The sequence below is a fragment of the Piliocolobus tephrosceles genome, chromosome 18, assembly GCF_002776525.5.
Source record: "Piliocolobus tephrosceles isolate RC106 chromosome 18, ASM277652v3, whole genome shotgun sequence".
NCBI lineage: Eukaryota > Metazoa > Chordata > Mammalia > Primates > Cercopithecidae > Piliocolobus > Piliocolobus tephrosceles.
Window position 1 is genome coordinate 22,984,543 of NC_045451.1, and position 19,780 is coordinate 23,004,322.

At 36.5% G+C, this 19,780-nt stretch overlaps 1 protein-coding gene across 1 annotated transcript in view; it reads left to right on the top strand.

Annotated features, from left to right (window-relative positions):
- TXNL1 (thioredoxin like 1) overlaps window positions 1-9,584 on the top strand; it is a 36,069-nt gene extending 26,485 nt beyond the window's left edge. Inside the window, exons 7-8 of the mRNA XM_023218356.1 lie at window positions 1,530-1,634; window positions 9,350-9,584. Coding sequence (XP_023074124.1) covers window positions 1,530-1,634; window positions 9,350-9,379 — 135 coding nt within the window. The 3' untranslated portion in view covers window positions 9,380-9,584. The remainder of the gene's footprint in view (window positions 1-1,529; window positions 1,635-9,349) is intronic.
- Window positions 9,585-19,780: the final 10,196 nt, after the last annotated feature.

The following is a 19,780-nucleotide window of genomic DNA, read 5'->3' on the forward strand; positions in this document are numbered from 1 at the left end:
AGGGGCATCACTTGCACTGAAGAGTTCAAGACCAGCCTAGGTAACAATGAGACCTTGTCTCAAAAAAGAGATAGGTGCAATATTTTAAAGTAGACAGCACCTAGAATATTGTGTTTTTAGAAATGGAGCAAATTTTAAAAATCCAATGTGTGACAAAGGATCAATGAGTAAAGCTTTTAGTTTTTAACATGCTGAGGGGAGTTTTTAAATATAGAGTCAAGCTTAAAAAAAAAATGTGAGGCGCATAGTATTATTTTAGGAGCTGATTCCCAATACTACTTTTTCTTTTAATGTTCTAGGAAATGGAATGGATACAGGAATGTCGGAAAGAATATAACTTCAGTTTTATTCTCAGTGAAAAACTATAATTTTAATAAAATTTCCAATGTTAGTCTGTCCCATTGTAATTGTTAAATCTTAATACCCTTTCAACATTCTCTGTAAAGAATTTAATTGCTGGGCGCGGTGGCTAACGCCTGTAATCCCAGCACTTCGGGAGGCTGGGGCAGGCAGATTGCCTGAGTTCAGAAATTCGAGACCACCCTGGGCAACATGATGAAACCCTGTCTCCACTAAAATACAAAAAAAAAAAAAAAGCCAGACATGGTGGCGTGTGCCTGTAGTCCCAGCTCCTCAGGAAGCTGAGACAGGAGACTTGCTTGAACCTGAGAGGTGGAGGTAGCAGCGAGCCGAGACGGTGCCACTGCACCCCAGCCTGGGCAACAGAGCAAGACTCTGTCTCTTAAAAAAAAAAATAATTTGCCGGGCGTGGTGGTTGGCTACTCGGGAGGCTGAGGCTGGAGAATGGTTTGAACCTGGGAGGTAGAGGTTGCAGTGAGTCGAGATCGTGCCATTGCATTCCAGCCTGGGCAACAGAGTGAGACTCCATCTCAAAAAAAAAAAAAAAGAATTTAAGAGTGAGACTCCATCTCAAAAAAAAAAGAATTTAATTATGACTCCACCATACTATTACACCAAATTATCGTGAACTTGTATATATATTGGTGTCTTGCCATGGCATCTCTGGAGAAAGAATAGCAGGGCAAACAGCTTTATAATTAATAGTCCTATAGGAGTACTAGTCTTAGTATTATATAATTTAGATTAATTTTTTTTTTTTTTTTAAGCCAGAGTTTTGCTCTTGTTGCCCAGACTGCAGTGCAGTGGCATGATCTCGGCTCACCGCAACCTCCACCTCCCAGATTCAAGCGATTCTCCTGCCCCAGCTTCCCTAGTAGCTGGGATTACAGGTGCCAGTCGCCACGCCCGGTTATTTCTTTTTGTATTTTTAGTAGAAATGGGGTTTTGCCATGGTGGCCAGGCTGTTCTCGAACTCCTGACCTCAGGTGATCCGTCCGCCTCAGCCTCCCAAAGTGCTGGGAATACAGGCATGAGCCACCACACCCAGCCTAGATTAATTTTTACAGAGAATGGAGAATATTTTTATTAGTAATTTAAGGAAATTGATTAAACTTTAAAGCATGTTTGTGAAGAAGGATTGTAATTATAAATGTAAACTTTTTTGGTAGATATTTGTTCAGTCGAATCAAGGTGAAGAGGAAACAACAAGAATTTCATATTTTACTTTTATTGGTACTCCAGTCCAGGCAACAAATATGAATGACTTCAAACGAGTAAGTTTGCTTAAACGATACTTAGGGATAGTAAAAATATAATTTTAATGGAATAATTTCATGTATCTCAACTGTCATACTTTCTTTTAACCAAATAATTCAAAATCACATCATGTCATAAAATTTTACAAGGCTGAACTAGGATAGAAAGTTCTCCTAACTATATTTTTAGATATCCAACAAAGTAATCTTTAATAAAAAATGATGTCTTAACAGATAAAGTCTTTTAATGAATGACATCAACATAAGGGTAAAAATAATAGTTGGGTTATAGAAAGTGGTTAGTAATAATGGAAAAATGAAAGTAAAATTATTTGAAAGCAGTTGTGAGAATTAAAGAACTTAATTGATACTAAGATTCTGGTGATTATTTCTGATGAAGTTTTAAATTACTTGAATAATTTTATTTAAAAAATAATGGACTGAGTTTTAACATACTGACATGTTAACTTTCCAAACCATGTTTGTATGCTGAAATAGCACATTTCATCAAATAATGGTAAATAGGCAAGTTTTCTGAAGTATTTTTATACATCTTTGTGTGTGTGCATATAATTTTCTTTTGAAAAGACACAATTACAAGGTTTGTAAAGAATTAATAGGGTACGTGGGACCTTTGTTAATCCAAATTAATTCCTTTTGTACGTCGCTGGAACAACTTCTAATGGGCAACAGTTCCCTAAGGTCACTCTTAAATATACAACCACAGATCATCAAAGTGCTACTGAGAGCTTTATCAGTACAGAGCGTTAGTTGCTATATATCAGTTTAAATGTGGCAGCACAGAATACATAGGCATCCCACTGTCTCTAATGATTGCATCTGGCAGGCAGTCTAGAGCTTGAGGAAGAATTTCCTTAGGCCTGGCAATTCCTAGATGAAGAGGCTACCAAGAGACCCCTGTTGTGGAATTGAAGATGGAGAACATCTTGAACACTCTTACTCTTTTTGGTGGCATCTACAGATTTGACTTTAATTCACTTATAGAAAAATGTATTAGATTGCATAACAGAGGATGATCTTACAAAATTGTGTGCTGTTTTTACCAAATTGCAAACCTGGACAATAGGTATTTTAACTGGTTGTTTTCCAGTTACTGTTTTCCTGTCTCATAGCGTGATTACGTTTTGGGGACCGCAGGAATAATTATGTACTTAGAGCTGTCATGTCTGGATGTTTCACATATGTATTATGTATCAGAGGAAGCAGAGATTAAGCATCTACATTTTTACAATATGAAATATGTTTTATTGGGAAAATGCGTGAGCAACAAAGACGTCTTGGCTGCCTGCTTTGCCTTTTTGAATTAGATATCATTGGACTTGGCTTTAAGTGTGCCTTGTGTGGTTTGTTCTTAGCTTAGTTTTTTATAAGATCTATTACTATAAATCCTACTGTTTTCTCATATCATTTATTTGGCTCTAGTTTCCTGTTTCTCACCTCAGTTTATGCTATTTGATTTTCATTTTTTTCTGTAAATAACCACCATTCTATCTTGTTCATCTTCTTACCAGCTAGCCATTCGGTTAAAGTTTCTCTAATTTGCATGAATAATTATTCATCTAACTATCTGCCTCCACTTCGTGTTTAACATCCCCCTTACATCCCTTCTAGCCTAGTATTTTCTCTTTTCTGACTGTCAAACTACCTTTTTGGGGGCTGTCTTTAGGATAGCAAAGGTATTAGAGTATCTGTGCTTGTTTTATAACAGCCATTTATTCATTTAATTTTAAATTATTATGCGGTAGTAGTTCTCAAGCTTTTTGGACTTGGGACCTCTTTATATTATTAAATACTATGGAAGGCCAAAAAGAACTTTTGTTTATGTGGGCTATATTTATCTGATATTTGCCATTTAGAAGTTAAAACTGGGAAATATAAAAAATACTTGTAAATAATGAACACATGTTAACAAATATTTTTAAATAAAAAATAAGCATATTTTCTAAAAAACCAATTTGGTAAGAAGAAGAGTATTAATTTAGAATTTCGTGGTTTTTTTTTTTTTTTTTGAGACAGGGTTTTGTTCTGTCACCTATGCTGCAGTGCAGAGGCACAGTTATGGCTTACTGCAACCTCAAACTCCTGGGCTCAAATGATCCTCCAGCCTCAGCCTCCTGAGTAGCTGGGACTACAGGCGAGCACCACCACACTCAGCTAATGTTTTATTTTTGTGTGGGGACAGGGTCTCACTGTGTTGCCCAGGCTTCTCTATTTACAAGCCTATAAGCATCCTTTCCTTCTCATATCTGCTTCTGCATTGAATCAGCTTTCCTGTCACACATCATATAGCCCCTGGAAAACTCCCCTGGATACTTGTGAAGAGCATGAGAGTCTAAAAGGCAAAATACTACATTTTCTTGTAATATTTCTGAATGACATTTGTACTGTAGTCACTCATTGTCTTTTAGGGTTATTTAAAAGTGAGCTAGTATTTCATTGTTTTTATATTGTACGAAGCAACAACTTCAATGTAGTTAAAAAAAAAAAAAAAAAGAGGGTTTACATGTGACTGAAACTGGCCAGCTTAGTCCTTGTACAGATCGAGTTACTTATTAAAAATTATAATTGAGTTTGGTTCTCGTTGAAGAAAATAATAGATGTGTGGTATGGTATGTTTTGTCCTTATAGTACGATGCTAGTACAGTAGTCTCTCCTTACCCATTGCGGGGTCGGTGGCCAGGAATATGTTCTTAGACCCCCCAGTGGATGCCTGGAACCACAGACACTAACAAACCCTATACATACTGTGTATTTTCCTATACAGACAGTTCCCAAATTATGATGGTTCAAGTTTACAGTAGTGCAAAATTGATATGCATTCAGTAGAAACCATTCTCTTAAGTGTGGGGCAGTTTTGCGTTTTTGACTTACAATATTTTCAACTTACAATGGGTTTACTTATTTTTATTTTTTTGAGATGGAGTTTCACTCTTGTCACCCAGGCTGTAGCGCAATGGTGCGGTCTTAGCTCACTGCAACCTCTGCCTCCTGGATTCAGGTGATTCTCCTGCCTCAGCCTCTGGAGTAGCTAGGATTACAGGTGCCTGCCACCACACCTGGCTGATTTTTGTAATTTTAGTAGAGATGGGGTTTCACCATGTTGGTCAGGCTGGTCTCCAACTCCTGACCTTACCACCTGTCTCAGTCTCCCAAAGTACTGGGATTAGAGGCATGAGTCACTGCTCCTGGTCTTTACAATGGGTTTAGTCGGGATATATTACCCTATCGGAAGTCGAAGAGCATCTGTACATATATACATACCACTGATAATGTTTAATGTATAAATTAGGCACAGTAAGAGATGAACAACAAAGCCAGAGCATGGTGGCTCACTCCTGTAATCCCATCACTTCAGGAGGCCAAGGCAAGAAGATCACTTAAGTCCAGGAGTTCAGGACCAGCTGGCAAACATACGAAGACTCCATCTCTATTAAAAAAAAAAAAAAAAAATTACCCACGCAAGGCGGTGGGCGCACCTATTGTCCCAGCTACTTGGGAGGCTGAGGTGGGAATATCACTTGAGCCCAGGAGTTCAAGACCAGCCTGATAAACATAGTAAAACTCCATCTCTATTAAGAATATATACACACACACAAACACACAATTACCCAGGCAAGGTGGTGGGCACACCTGTAGTTCCAGCTACTTGAGAGGCTGAGGTGGGAAGATCACTTGAACCCTGGAGTTCAAGGCTGCAGCAAGCTAGGATCATGCCACTATACTCCAGCCTGGGTAACAGAGCAAAACCCCATATCAAAAAAAAAAAAAGAGTAACAACAACAACTAATAATAAAATAGAGCAATTACAACAATATACTGTGGTTAAAAGTTAACATGGATATGGTCTCTCCCATGCTTGCTCTTTCTCTCACGGTCTCAAAATATCTTATTGTGCTGCACCATAGGCAGTTGAAACTGCAGAAGGTAGAAGCACGGATAAGGAAGGACTACTGTTCAGTCATGATCTCTGGTCTACAGCAAGTCTATATTCTTGTAGATGATGGACAAACATAGGGGAAGTTAATCAAAATTAATCAAAGCTTAGTGCAAGGGTCTCTTTGTCCACAGAGTATTCTCAGATGTTACCAGCTAAGTGACTTTTCCTTTTCCTCCTACAATGACTGGGAAAATCTGAGAATGCTTTGTAAAGAAAGAGGGCCTTGAACTAAGTTTTGAGAGTAGAATTTGGACAGTTCAACAGACAGCTATGGGCACCCTTGATAGAATGGAGAAGTAGGGACCTGGACATGAACTTAGGAAGGGGGAGGATTCATTCAAGGACAAGTCACATATGGCGTGTCCTTTCTTTTACTCGTTTGGTCAGTCTGAATTAGTATATACATAGTAATTAGAATTGAACATTTCTTTTTTTTTTTTGAGACGGAGTCTTGCCGTGTCGCCCAGGCTGGAGTGCAGTGGCGCGATCTGGGCTCACTGCAAGCTGTGCCTCCTGGGTTCACGACATTCTCCTGCCTCAGCCTCCAGAGCAGCTGGCACTACAGGCACCCGCCACCACACCCAGCTAATTTTTTTGTATTTTTAGTAGAGACGGGGTTTCACCGTGTTAGCCAGGATGATCTCGATCTCCTGACTTTGTGATCTGCCCACCTCGGCCTCCCAAAGTGCTGGAATTACAGGCCCGTGCCTGGCCTAGAATTGAAAATTTCAAAATAGATTTGGCATATATTTTATAGGCACAGGGAGGAAAATTATGATGACCACTGTGTAGTGAAGGGTGCTATATAAAATGGCTTAATGAATGATAAAGTGGATCGAATGTTTAACATTTTCAGTTTATATTTTTATCTTGTGTGAGCTGTTTCTGGATAATTTCAGTTTTCAGTATATCACTGACTTCCTTGTGTCACTAAGATGACAGAAGCTAAGGTAATGCTGTTGAATCTCCAATGCTGATAGAAATCTTAGACAACCTTTCATGCTATTACAGGTTTTAAGGTTAGACTTTTAAGGTTTGGCAGACTAGAATACCCCTTCTACTTCTCTGTTTTTGGTTCTTATAGGCATCATGCACACATTATAATCTATACTTTGGCTGTGTGTTGTTGTCAATATATTTTTTGTATTGCAGCATGAAAAACTTGCCATTGCCATCTTAATTGGAAGTAGATGTTTTTGCTAAAATACACTCTTTATATGGATTGCTTTATTTTAATACAGAATTTTTAATTAAAATTTTATAAAAATAAAAAATGAGAAAATTATAGAGGCTTCTGCTTCTTAGGAAATGAGGTGCATGTGAAAATATTTTTATCACTATAATAAAAATAGACTTCTAAACTGGCCATTCACCGTATCAGCTGTTTTTGTAACATTTCTGTCTGTTTATTTTTCAGCTTTTTTAATCCAACTCAAATGAACTAAAAACAGAAGATATTTTAAAATGAAGTAATATAAAGATTGACCTTGTCTTACTCTACTCCCCTCCTTGCTTCTCTGCTCATCTAGCACCTGTCTGCTCTCACCCTTCCCATGTTCTCGCCATTGTTGGTGCAAGATTTCTACAGCTTCTATCATCTGGATCAGCCTTGTTACCTAGGTTTCCTCAACCATCTCTTTCTTCAGATCTCATCCTAGTTGTGTTTCTCAATTGGCCTTTTATTTTGTTTTGGCTTTCGTTTTGGGCTTGCAACTAGGTGCTTTAATTTTATTACCATACCGTGTTGCTCACTAGCCTTTTTACTTTTTTTACTTTCTACTGTTTTGTATTTAATTTTGTACTACATTTTGAGACGTAAAATCACAATAAACTTAAATTGTTGTAAGTGGTTTTAGATTTAACTGTTGTTGAATAATGTTTTAATCCATTCTAAACTTTGAATTTCATTTCCTAGGAACTATAGAATTCTTTTGGAAATCAAATATAGCAGTTGCATCAAGTTCTTTTGTATTTGTGCTAGTTTAATATATTGATTGCGTGTCAGTTGAGGGGTGTTAGTTTTCTTTTCCGCATTGGAACGTTAGCCCCAAAGTCCTTTTGATGATTGCTTGGGGCGTGTCCTCTGCTTTTCCCAAGTGAGCTGAAAACCAGTTGAAGGACTTATGGACTGAATATTAGGCTGGGTTAACATATTAATATAGAAGATCAATGGACTCTTTGAATAAATATAAATAAAAAATATTTGAATAAATATACACCTAATTTTTATGTACCTAGATTTTGGTTTGTCTGAGGTATAATATAAAGACTTAAGAATGAATAAAAGAGCTTTACGTTTGGGATGACAATCCATGTTGGAATGTTGAATTTCTTCTTTTTTACAGAAAATACACATTGGCAAGTTGAGAGTTATCAGCCTGTGAAACAGTATGCAGATTTGTGTCTTCTGTATCACATCTGCTAGAAGTTTAATTTTTAATATTATTTGTTTTTGTTTTCTTTTGCTTAATCTAATAGCTTTGTGTTTTGTGTTTCCCAAGTAATATAATGATGAATAATGCTGTCAGTGTTTATCAGCACAAAATTTACTTGTGATAGAGATAATGCCACTTCCCTTTCTAGTGGCTCTTAAAACCTGAAATTCTTACTCTTATCCACATTCTCTTGTATGAAACTGCCTTTTTATCATCTTGCTAGCTTGTGAGCTTTCTAACATGGTGTCTTTGGACCAAAGGGGAGTTCTTTTAAGGTATTAGAAGTGATTTTTCTCAGGATGGGAAAAACATTTCTAGGATTGTGTGATTGGGATTTCAGTGGAAAGCTTTCAGGTCTCTCATAAATGATGTTGACCCAGCTATGTTATATTTTAGACCAGACATGTACTGATGACCTTTATGAGTTTTGCTGGCATAGATACTGCCATTTAGAATAGAATCAATGTAAAATATGAAAATTAAATTTATAAATGTACACAGAAATCTTTCTACGCAAATACACATTCGGTATTTTGCAAGTGGGTTTCTTTAGAGGCATTTTTGCTCTAAGAATACATTATCTAATGATAAACTTTAAGTTTTAGGTAAATTTCTCAATTAGAACATAATTTTCTAACTCTCCTGCACAGAATTTGTTTTCTAGGTTTGTTGGTAGAAAACAAATTTTGTTCTTCACATTTTTATGCTGCCACATATATAGCAACCAGGATGTTTTTTATAACCCTCCAGTAGAGGATTTTTCTAATCATTGACAGAAACAAGGTTTATTCGTTTCATTTTTAGTAGTACTCTTACACCAGGGTTTTTTTCTTAAACCAGAAAAAGTTAGTCACTTTTAATCTGTTTTCATTGCATGTCAATGTATTGAGGGGGGAAGTCGGGAAATTTGCTATGTTGGGCATGAAGACATGAGTTTAGCATACCCTTCTAATTCCAGATTCTTTTGTGATCAACATTTGATTTCTAACTATCTAAAAATAGTATGTCAAATATGTTTTACTCATATAGGATCATTTTTAAAATTAACTTCTCTAAACTTTCAACCTTGTTTTTAAAAAATTGCTATACTTAAAAAAAAAAAAAAAAATACTGTGTGAAACCAAAAATATCCTGCATGTGTTTTATTTGTAATTCCTGTGGCTGGGATGGGAGGAGAGGTCACAGTTTGCTTCAACAGTGAAAATACATTGCATGCCAGAAAAAATCCAAGGATAAAAATTAATACCAAGGTTTTAAACTGAGTACTATATTAGTTTTTTTTAATAACGCATATTTAAAATCAATAGGATGTACATATAAATTTATTTTTGTTTTTCTAGGTGGTTGGCAAAAAAGGAGAAAGCCACTAAGGTGCAAAAGATACTGGACAACCGTATTGCAATCAGATCTACAGCTCCTGGATAATTGCTTGATTCTCGCCAGAGACTGTCAATGTTTCATTCATTGCCATTATCAATAAATCATTGCTTTTGTTCAGATGGTATCACTAGTGTTTCCATTGTAATCTTGACACATGCAATTGTAAATAAAAGTCACTACTTTTGCCAAGCTTAATTTTTGTCATTCTAAATCAGTATTTTCTCTTTCCATGTATTTGAAAATTGGTCAACTTCTGATTTTAGAGTAGAGTTAAATGTCTGGTAGTATATTGATTGAAAGCCAGTTTCTTTAGAAAAGGAGAAACTGGTTTAGGGAATTAAGGAGTACATGTGCACACATTCATAGCAAGTGATTTTGGTAAGTGAACTTGGAACAGCTAACCATGTTAAATCAGCACTAACTTGCATTTCTATTAAAGGACATTTGGATATCTGAGCTATAGAAATGACTCAAATTACAAATTAGAAGAAATAAACAGGTTTAATGAGATTTAGCTACTCTTACCTAAAACTTAGCTAATGGGTCCACAAATTCGTGCTTGGTATATACCAAGATTTTAATCTCTTCTGGTAAACTTTAAAATTTGAGTCAGCCCTTTTTTAAAATTTTTTTAAACTAATAGAAGAATGTGGAAATCAGACAGTTGGGGAAAAAAATACAGCACAGTGAATTCAGAAAACAGTAGGAATTGGCCAGGCGCAGTGGCTCATGCCTGTAATCCCAGTACTTCGGGAGGCTGAGGCGGGCAAATCACCTGAGGTCAGGAGTTCGAGACCAGCCTGGCTAACATGGTGAAACCTCGTCTTTACTAAAAATACAAAAATTATCCAGGCATGGTGGCGGGTGCCTGTAATTCCGGCTACTTGGGAGGCTGAGACAGGAGAATCGGCTGAACCCAGGAGGCAGAGGTTGCAGTGAGCTGAGATTGCGAGATTGCGCCCCAGCCTGAGCAACAAAGAGCAAAACTCCATCTCAAAAAAAAAAAAAAAAAAAAATTATTACCTTTAATCAAGTATATATTATCTGAACTACCAAAACGTGCAGTGTAAATATACAGAGAACATGTTTTAAGGTTGAAAATGAGGTGCCCAAATAGAAATGTTTAAAAGGTCTTTCATAAAAGGCTGGTAAAATACCTATTCATTACCTTTTTTATCTTAAAATTGTAATCGAAAAAGTATTAGTAGATTTAATTTTAATTTAAAGAGTACATAAGACTGTAAAATTGTGATTCAGGTAAACATTTGAGGGCATTCTTGTCTAGGACTATGGTAGAGATACCATTTGCCTTTGTGAGAGCAGTATATTTATACTTGCTTATGAAAAAATTCTACAGAAGTTTTAGTGTTGAAGGAGTCCCTTTCTGAAACCCAAGTGTCATTAGTTTAGTTCATTTGTATATGGGCACGTTAACTGGTCTGTGATGATGTCTGTATCTTAACACTCCTTACTTAGACCATCTCAGATTAATCCCATCTGAAATTAAGGATAAGATTAATACACAGGGTTTTGGTTTACAGTTTTGTATACTTAACCTTTTTGAGTAATTGTTAAAGTGCCTCATCCTAAGTATTGGTGACCTTTTCCTATTTATACTTGACAGTTTGAAAACCCAGTGAAAGAAATTTCGTATTTGTAAAGGATTGGGCATCAGATTTATATTGTTTATGTGACTTTTCTATAACAATTGGTTGCAGTATACATAATTCAAATTGTAAATAGAATGGTGAAAACCGAATGTTTATAGGTAACTATAACATGTTTCACTTACGGGAAATCTTACTATTCCAAATAAATATGCATAATTGACATTTAACACATCAAGCTGAAATGCTAATGTTTTTTCCTAAAACAGTATATATATACACACGTATGCGTATATATATGATATTTATATATAACACTGAATTTTCCAGATGAATAAGAGCATTTGAAAAAATGTAACTCTAGTTATTTTAACTGAAGTCATTTATGAGTGCATCTAGAAAACTGGTAGTTGGTTTCTTGTTCATTTTGTCAGACATAGCAAAAAAGAATCTCATGATTTGTGTAGTTACGTTGACATCAGGTGTTTTTGATGAGAAACAGTGAAATACGGTATTCATAATAGAAACAAAAGTAAAGTATTGCAGTAGGAAGTCTTTGTCAGCTTAATGCTGAAGCCAAGAGTAGTACAAGGTACCACATTCTTGTGCCCATGGCAGGCTTTTATAATCTGAGTTCTTTTTGAGATCAAGCCCCACATTGTTCCCCAGTCTCAATATACTGTTGGAGGCAGCAACTTAACAATTAGAGTTGAAACCTGCCTGCCATCCTTTGTCTCAGTGTTTGAGGATGTATGCAGTGTTTTTGGCAGCGATTATAGGAATGCTGTTGTATATTTGGCCTCAGCAGTTTATTTATGGCTGCAATTAATATCTCTGATGATGAGATTTTAAACCTAAAATAGTTCAGATCCTCCCTTGTTCCTCTTAATGTCTAAAAGCTTTGATTCTGTAATAAGAATAAAGTTTTGGATTTGAATAAATTAGTTACACCCCTTCCTTTGTAAGCTTTAAAAACATGAAATGTAAGGCTTACTCATGTTGCTTGTATTGATATTCATTTAGTTCAATTTAGTAGGTTAATTTTTGTGTGAGTTATATCTCTTCTGGAATTGATCGTTTGTGATCTTAGACAATTTTTTTTTTTAAGATAAATAACTTAGAATCCAGCTGGGAACAGTGGCTCACGTCTGTATTCCCAGCATTTTGGGAGGCCGAGGCGGGTGGATCACTTGAGGTCAGGAGTTTGAGACCAGCCTACCCAACATGGAGAAACCCTGTCTCTGTTAGAAATATGTGGTGGTAGGTGCCACACACAGCTACTTTGGAGGCTGAGGCAGGAGAATCGCTTGAACCCAGGAGGCGGAGGTTGCAGTGAACCAAGATCGTGCCACTGCACACCAGCCCAGGTGACAGAGTGAGACTCTGTCTAAAAAAAAAAAAAAAAAAAAAAATCCATTCACAGAACTGCTAAAGAAAAACGAGAGAAATATTTTGCTCATTTAGCTTTAAAACTCATTATTAGAGGTGTGTATTTTGCAAAGTTTTCTAAATATGGATTATGCTTTATAATACATACAAAGCAAGTACATATAACATGCATATAGTAGTTAAATAAATTTTAAAATATTGACTATTCCCCAGTTAAGCCTATACTTCTTAAGGAAGACTACAGATGTCATTTTAAGCATGTTTTAAAATTCAGGTTTTATTTTTAGATCAATAAAATTTTTTTTTACATGCTCAGTACTATAGGAATAAGGACAGTGAAGATTTGTAGGCTAATAAGATTGCTTTCAAACTTTGTGGCCCATGTAAAATTCTTAGTTGGAGAATGTGTAATTAGATAACTATAAGATAAAGAGATAACCTTTAGAATTTGAATGTACTAAAATTGTACACAGCTTGGAATAATATTAAAATCTTAAGGATATGCAATGTTAAAACTGCTAGAGTATTTTTCCTTTGTGCTTGCTATGCTTCTCTATGGGAAAAGGAGTTTTATTTTGGAATTACTTCTAAGTTGAACAGACCAGAATTAGTTGTGAAAACATGATCTGTTGGTTTATAATTGGACACGCATTTGGAGATATTGGCTCATCATACTGCCTAGGAGCAACATCTGAGGTTTGAATCCCTGCTCCTCCACTTGTTAGCTGTGTCATCTTGAGCAAGTAACATCCTTCAGGGCTTGAATTTCTTCTTGTGTAAAAATAGGAACATCTATCTCTTAGACTTGTTCTGAAGATGCGCCTTAGTTTGTATCTGGAACAAGGATAAGTATCTTCTGTATCCTGCTTTCATCTGTCGCTGCTTTTTAGGCCATCATTACTTGGTATAATGCAGTGCCTCCTAATTGTCTCCTTGCTTCTGGTCTGGCCTGCCTCATGTATCCTCCGCATGGCTGCTGGTTTTCTTTATGGGGTCTCTAGCCTCCCCATGCCCTTCAGTGTATTGCACTATATTACCAGGTACCAGAACGTACCCTAATACCTTATGCCTTCCTCTGACCTAACTTTTTCATCTGACAAATTCCTACTAATCTACAAGGCTGAGTCCAAGCAAAACTGATAACGGGAATAATCATAACAATTGTGCACGCCTCCTCAGCTGCCATAGCACCCTGACATTATTTCATCCAGATACGTATCAGGCTACTTGTAATTATTTGTAGTCTTATTTGGACCACTAGATTGTGAGCTGTAATACAAGGATTTTGTCTCTAGTGTTAAGCCCGTTTATTTGGTTTCTATCATCATTAAATACATGTTGAACAAATTCTCAGGGCCCAAGGGGAGATTGGGGTGAGTCAGAGATAAAGTAGGAATTTGCAGTTGAGGAAGGTAAGGAAGAAAATTTAGGTGAAGTAAAGGAAAAGTGCATAGTGTGTTCATAGAGTGGGAGTTAAGTGTAAGAGACATTCTAGGCAAGTGAGGAAGGAGAAGAAACCAGAAGAGCAAGTAGAGACCGTAACGTGGAGCTCCTCTTGTCATGTGAGAGAGATCAAACTTTATCCTTAATTTATGGGAGGAGCGAGCATAGAGAAGTCCATGATGTCTCACAAGTTTCTGACTTTTATAATTGAATATAGAAGTAGCTCTTATATTCAGTTCTACAATTGAATATAGAAGCAGAACATTCAGAGGGGAAGATGAGTATGGTTTGGGGTACATTGCCTCAAACGGCATTTTTGATATTTGGGTGGTGATGTCTAGTAGGTAAAAAGCCAGGAATGTGATTTTAGAGCTTAGAGCTAGAAGCAGGAACTAGGAGTTGTTTAGATGATGAAAACTTAAATAGGTATATGAATGGGAATTTTTAGAACATAAAAGGGAGAGAATGAAACTAAGGAGCAAATGTTAGGGAATCCTAAGCGATATTAAAGAATTGGGAGGAGAGGAACCTGGAAGGTACAGTAGTAAACAGGAAAGGGAGGAAAAACAGGAGGTGGTAATAAAGTAGTGTTAATGAATCCAAGAGGGAGCAGTCATCGTCTGCAAATGTGATACTGAAATTAGTTGGGATGTCCAGTTGTTTAATCCATTACATTGTGGAAACAATCTTTCTCGTGCTTAATTATAGGAATCATTGATTATATTAATACACTTTTTCAGTTGAAAGAAGCATCAGCAGACAGAATTATTCTGAAACCCTTCTGGCAAAGAAATGTAGATGCTTTTATAGTCTACCGTTGAACAGTTTTACATGACACTTAGCAAGGCTTGGAGATGGCACTATTTTGTAAGAGAATATGAAACACTGCTTTGTCATTAAAGGATCATTAAAGTTGTCATTAAAGGATCTTATAATCAGGTGCTTTTTCTCTTGTATTTTGTTTCTAACTTTTGTCCTATCTGTCATCCTAGTACTGTTTTTCTTGATTGCTTTTGTTCTCTTAAAAGTTTCTAATTTCACAAAGATGATTCCTCTCAGAGTCCTGAATGGGTCGTTGAGGTGCCTTAGTAATAAAGGTTCTAATTTTGGGGGGCAGTATCAAATATATTGTTAATACCTGCTCTTCTGGGGTTTCCAGTAAAAAGGAACTCCTTCATTAGATCCCTGTGACAAAGTATAGTAGAAATAGTATCACAGTTTCATTTCCGTGGCCACATAATTATCTCAAAGGAATTGACACATTGACAGTATTAAGGACGCTGCTGCATGAGTTTAGCTTTGACTGCAGGTGACTTTTACTTTTAAAAGTGGGTATTTAACTCAAAACAGACAATGGCAGGGAGCCTGGGCACAAATGCATAGGTCAACTGGAACGACTGGGATAGGCTTTAGGGTTTATTCACCATCTATTCAGAGGTGAATAGATGTCCATTAAAAATTCCTCCTTGGCCAGGTGTGGTAGCTCACACCTGTAATCCCAGCATTTAGGGAGGCCAAGGCAGGTAGATCACTTGAGGGCAGGAGTTCGAGACCAGCCAGGCCAACACGGTGAAACCGTGTCTCTACTAAAAATACAAAAATTAGCCAGGTGTAGTGGTGTGTGCCTGTAATCCCAGCTACCCAGGAGGCTGAGGCAGGAGAATGGCTTGAACATGGGAGGTGGAGGTTAAAGTGAGCCAAGATGGTGCCATCATACTTCAGACAGAGCCAAACTCCATCTCAAAAAAAAAAAAAATTTTTTTTTATTTGAATCCAGGAACTGTAAGGAAAAGATATTTGGGTGTTTACATTTGGGCTTCAATTTTTACCTTTAAAAAATTTTCGTCGTGGTGCAGTGGCTCAGGCTTGTAATCCCAGCACTTTGGGAGGCTGTGGCGGGTGGATCGCCTGAGGTCAGGAATTCAAAACCAGCCTGGCCAACCTGGCAAAACCTTATCTCTACTAAAAATACAAAAATTAGCCAGGTGCGGTGGTGGGTGCCTTTAATCCCAGCTAGTCGGGAGGCCGAGGCAGGAGAATTGCTTGAACGTGGGAAGTGGAGGTTGCAGTGAACCGAGATCATGCCATTGCACTCCAGCATGGGTTACAGAGCGGGACTCTGTCTTAAAAACAAACAAACAAACAAACAAACAAAAAAACCTAGTATAAAAATATTAACCTGCATTTTATAGAATTGTTTCATTGCTTCCTAATTTTGGTCCAATGTACTTGCTTTTCAGAGTGCTCTAAGCAATTGTTACTACGATTCTCTTTAATAAATGTATGTCATTTTAGGAATTAGCTGTTTTATGTACATATAACTTTATCATAATGCTAGTAACTTATTTTATGGAATGAGATAAGCTTCTTTAGAAGATTTACAAGCCATTTGTTATGTATAGCAGTTCTCACCCAGAACAATATCTCAGATTTATTTTACTATTTTATTTCATTTTTGGAGATAGGGTCTCACTGTGTTGCCAGGCTAGAGTGCAGTGGCACGATCAGGTATATTTAGATAAAACATAGATTATTGATTACCTTAGTATAATATTAATCCAAAGTTATTTTAGCCATATATACGTACATGTGTACACACACACGCACGCGCACACACACTAGAAATCCAAGCTCCTTTCATGATAAAACACTCAACAAACGAGGAATAGAACATTCTTAACTTGATAAAGGCATTTACCAAAAGCCCACAGCTAATATCACACTTTGTGGTAAGAGACTGGGTACTTTCTGCTAAGATTAGGATTTAAAAAAAAGACGTCTGCTGTCACTGCTTATAGTCAACATTGTGTTGGAGGTTCTAGTCAGGTTAATATGTCAAGAAAAAGAAATAAGCATCCAGATCAGAAGAGAAGGAGTAAAACTATTCACAGAAGACATAATATTGTATGTAGAAAATACTAAAGGAATCCACCTAGCACTAATACGAGTTCAACAAGGTTTCAGGATAAAGGGTGTATACACACAAAAAAATAATAATAAAATAAAATCATTTTTCTACCCACAATGAACAATCTGAAAATGAAATTAAGCAAACAATTCATGATAGTATCAAAAGAATAAACTAGAAATAAAAGCTGTGTAAAACTTATACTCTGAAAATTACAAAACATTGTTGAAAGAAATTAAGATATAAGTAAATGAAAACATCCTGTGGTCACGAATCAGAAAACTTTATTAACATGGCAATCCTCCCCAAACTGATCTACAGATTCAATGCAATCTCTGTTGGAATTCCAGCTGACTTCTATATTGAAATTGATAAACTGAATCTAATATAAAATTTCAAAGAATCTAGAATATCCAGAACAATCCTGAAAAAGAAGTACAAACAAGGACTCACACTACCTGATTTTAAAATTTGTTAAAAACTAATAACAATCAAGACAGTGTCATACTGGAACTATTAAACTCTTACAAGGAAACATAGACGTAAATCTTCATGACCTTGGATTTGGCAAAGGATTCTTAGATATGACCAAAAGTATGAACAAACAAAGCAAAAGTAGGTAAATTGAAGTTTCATAAAAATTGAAACCTTTTGTGCTTCAAAGGACACCATCAAGAAAGTGAAAAGACAACCTACAGAATGTAAGAAAATATTTAGACATCATATCTCTGAAAAAGGACTGGTATTTTGACTACATAAAGAACTCTTACAACTCAATAATAAGAACAAGCCTGTTTTTTTTTTTTTTGTTTTTTTTTTTTTTTTAGATGAAGTCCTGCTCTTGTCGCCCAGGCTGAAATGCAATGGCGTGGTCTCGACTCACTGCAAATTCTGCCTGTTGGGTTCAAGCGATTCTCCTGCCTCAGCCTCCTGAGTAACTGCGATTCCAGGTGCCCACTACCACACCCGGCTAATTTTTTTGTTTTTGGTAGAGATGGGGTTTCACCATGTTGGTCAGGCTGTTATTGAACTCCTGACCTCAGGCAATCCATCCTCCTCAGCCTCCCAAAGTGCTGGGATTACAGGCATGAGCCACCATGCCTGGCCAAGAACAACCCAATTTTAAAAACAGGCAATATGAATTGAAAAGATTCTAGACAGCCTTAGTCATCAGAAAAAAAATGCAATTCAAAACCACAATGAGATACTACTGCATATCCACATACTACTAAATATACCTGATAGTACCACTGCACTCTAGCCTGGCAACACAGTGAGACCCTATCATATCCACAGGGAAGCTAGAATTGAAAATTCATACAACAACAAGTGTTGGTGAGGATGTGGAGCAGTCGCAACCCTCCTACACTACTGGTGGGGATGTAAAATGATTTAGCTCCTTTGGAAAACAGTTTGACAATTCTTCATATGATGAAACATAGATTTACCATATGACCCAGTCATTCCATTTCTAGTTATATGCCTAAGAGGAAAAAAAAATATGTCCAAACAAATACTTGTACCCGAATGTTTATAGCAGCATTATTCATAATAACCCCAAAGTAGAAACAACCCAAATATTCATCAGTGGACAAATGAATAAACACAACATGGTGTATCCATCCATGTTGGCCAGGCTGGTCTCGAACTCCTGACCTCAGATGATCCGCCTGCCTCAGCCTTCCAAAGTGCTGGAATTACAGGCGTGAGCTGCTGTGCCTGGCCTGGGACTTCTTTTAAATGGGGTAGAAATGTTTTAAAATTTATTGTGATTGTGTGCATATCTGAATATACTAAAAACCATTGAATTCTACACTTTAAATGGAGGAACTGTAAGGTATGTGAATTATACCTCAATAAGCCTATCAAAAAGGAAATAAAAATAAAAACAATGCAAATATACAGGATTAGCATAGTAGTAAATTAGGAAGAGAAAGATTTCATCTGAGTGTGACCCTCAGTTTAGAGATTTATATAGTTTGGGTTTGTGTCCCCACCCAAATCTCATGTCAAATTGGAGGAGGGCCCTGGTAGGAGGTGATTGGATCATGAGGGCAAACCTCCCCTTTGCTGTCTTGTGACAGAGCTCTCATGGGATCTTTTTTTTTTTTTAAAGTGGGCACTTCCCCCTTTGCCCACTCTCTCTTCACTGCTGCCACGTGAAGACGTACCTTCTTCCCCTTCACCATTCCACCATGATTGTAAGTTTCCTGAGTCCTCCTTAGCCATGACTTCTGTGGAACTGTGAGTCAATTAAACCTCTTTTCTTTGTAAATTACCCAGCCTGAGTTAGTTCTTTATAGCATTGTGAGAATGGAATAATACAGAGATCTTCATATTTGCAATATTATCTGAACTAAGGAAAAAACTACACAAGTTCACTTGTACATTGTACATTCATACATACTTGAGTTTTTTTTAATTATAAGGCAAATATAAGAAATGTTTAAAGTATAATGTTTATGCAATAAAACTTACATGAATGAATGGCAAACTACTTGCAATTTACTTTTGTGATGACATATATAAACACACACACCCCACATGGATAAAAGGCATCATTTATAAACCAAAATCTGAAATTCTGCCATGTTTAACTTGCCCTTCTATTTTATGACTCTTTGATTTTTCATGAAAAATTTTAATTCAATGAAACTTTTTAAATGTTTTATAAATTCTGTAAAGAATAATTTAGATAAAGAAAGGGGTTTAGGGCCTTTTCTGCCCTTTGGTTTTTTTTCTTTCTATCCTTTCAAGGAGTACTAGTTACTAGCTCATCGCAGTACTTTGCTGTTTACATTTTAGCTCAGAGTCTCTGAAGCCATTTAAAGTTGACATCTATTTTAAGATGAAACTTCTCTCCCTTTTTAAAAACATTTTTAAAGTTGATATGCATCTTTCAATTTTTTGTCATCACAGTTTAATTGACTGTTCTTTCTAAAGAGACTTCTTGCAGTCTATAGAATCTCAAAATCAATGAAATACGGAGATTCCTTGCCCCTTTTGCTTTTAAAGGGCATTAAAGAAGAGAAAGGGATATTAGG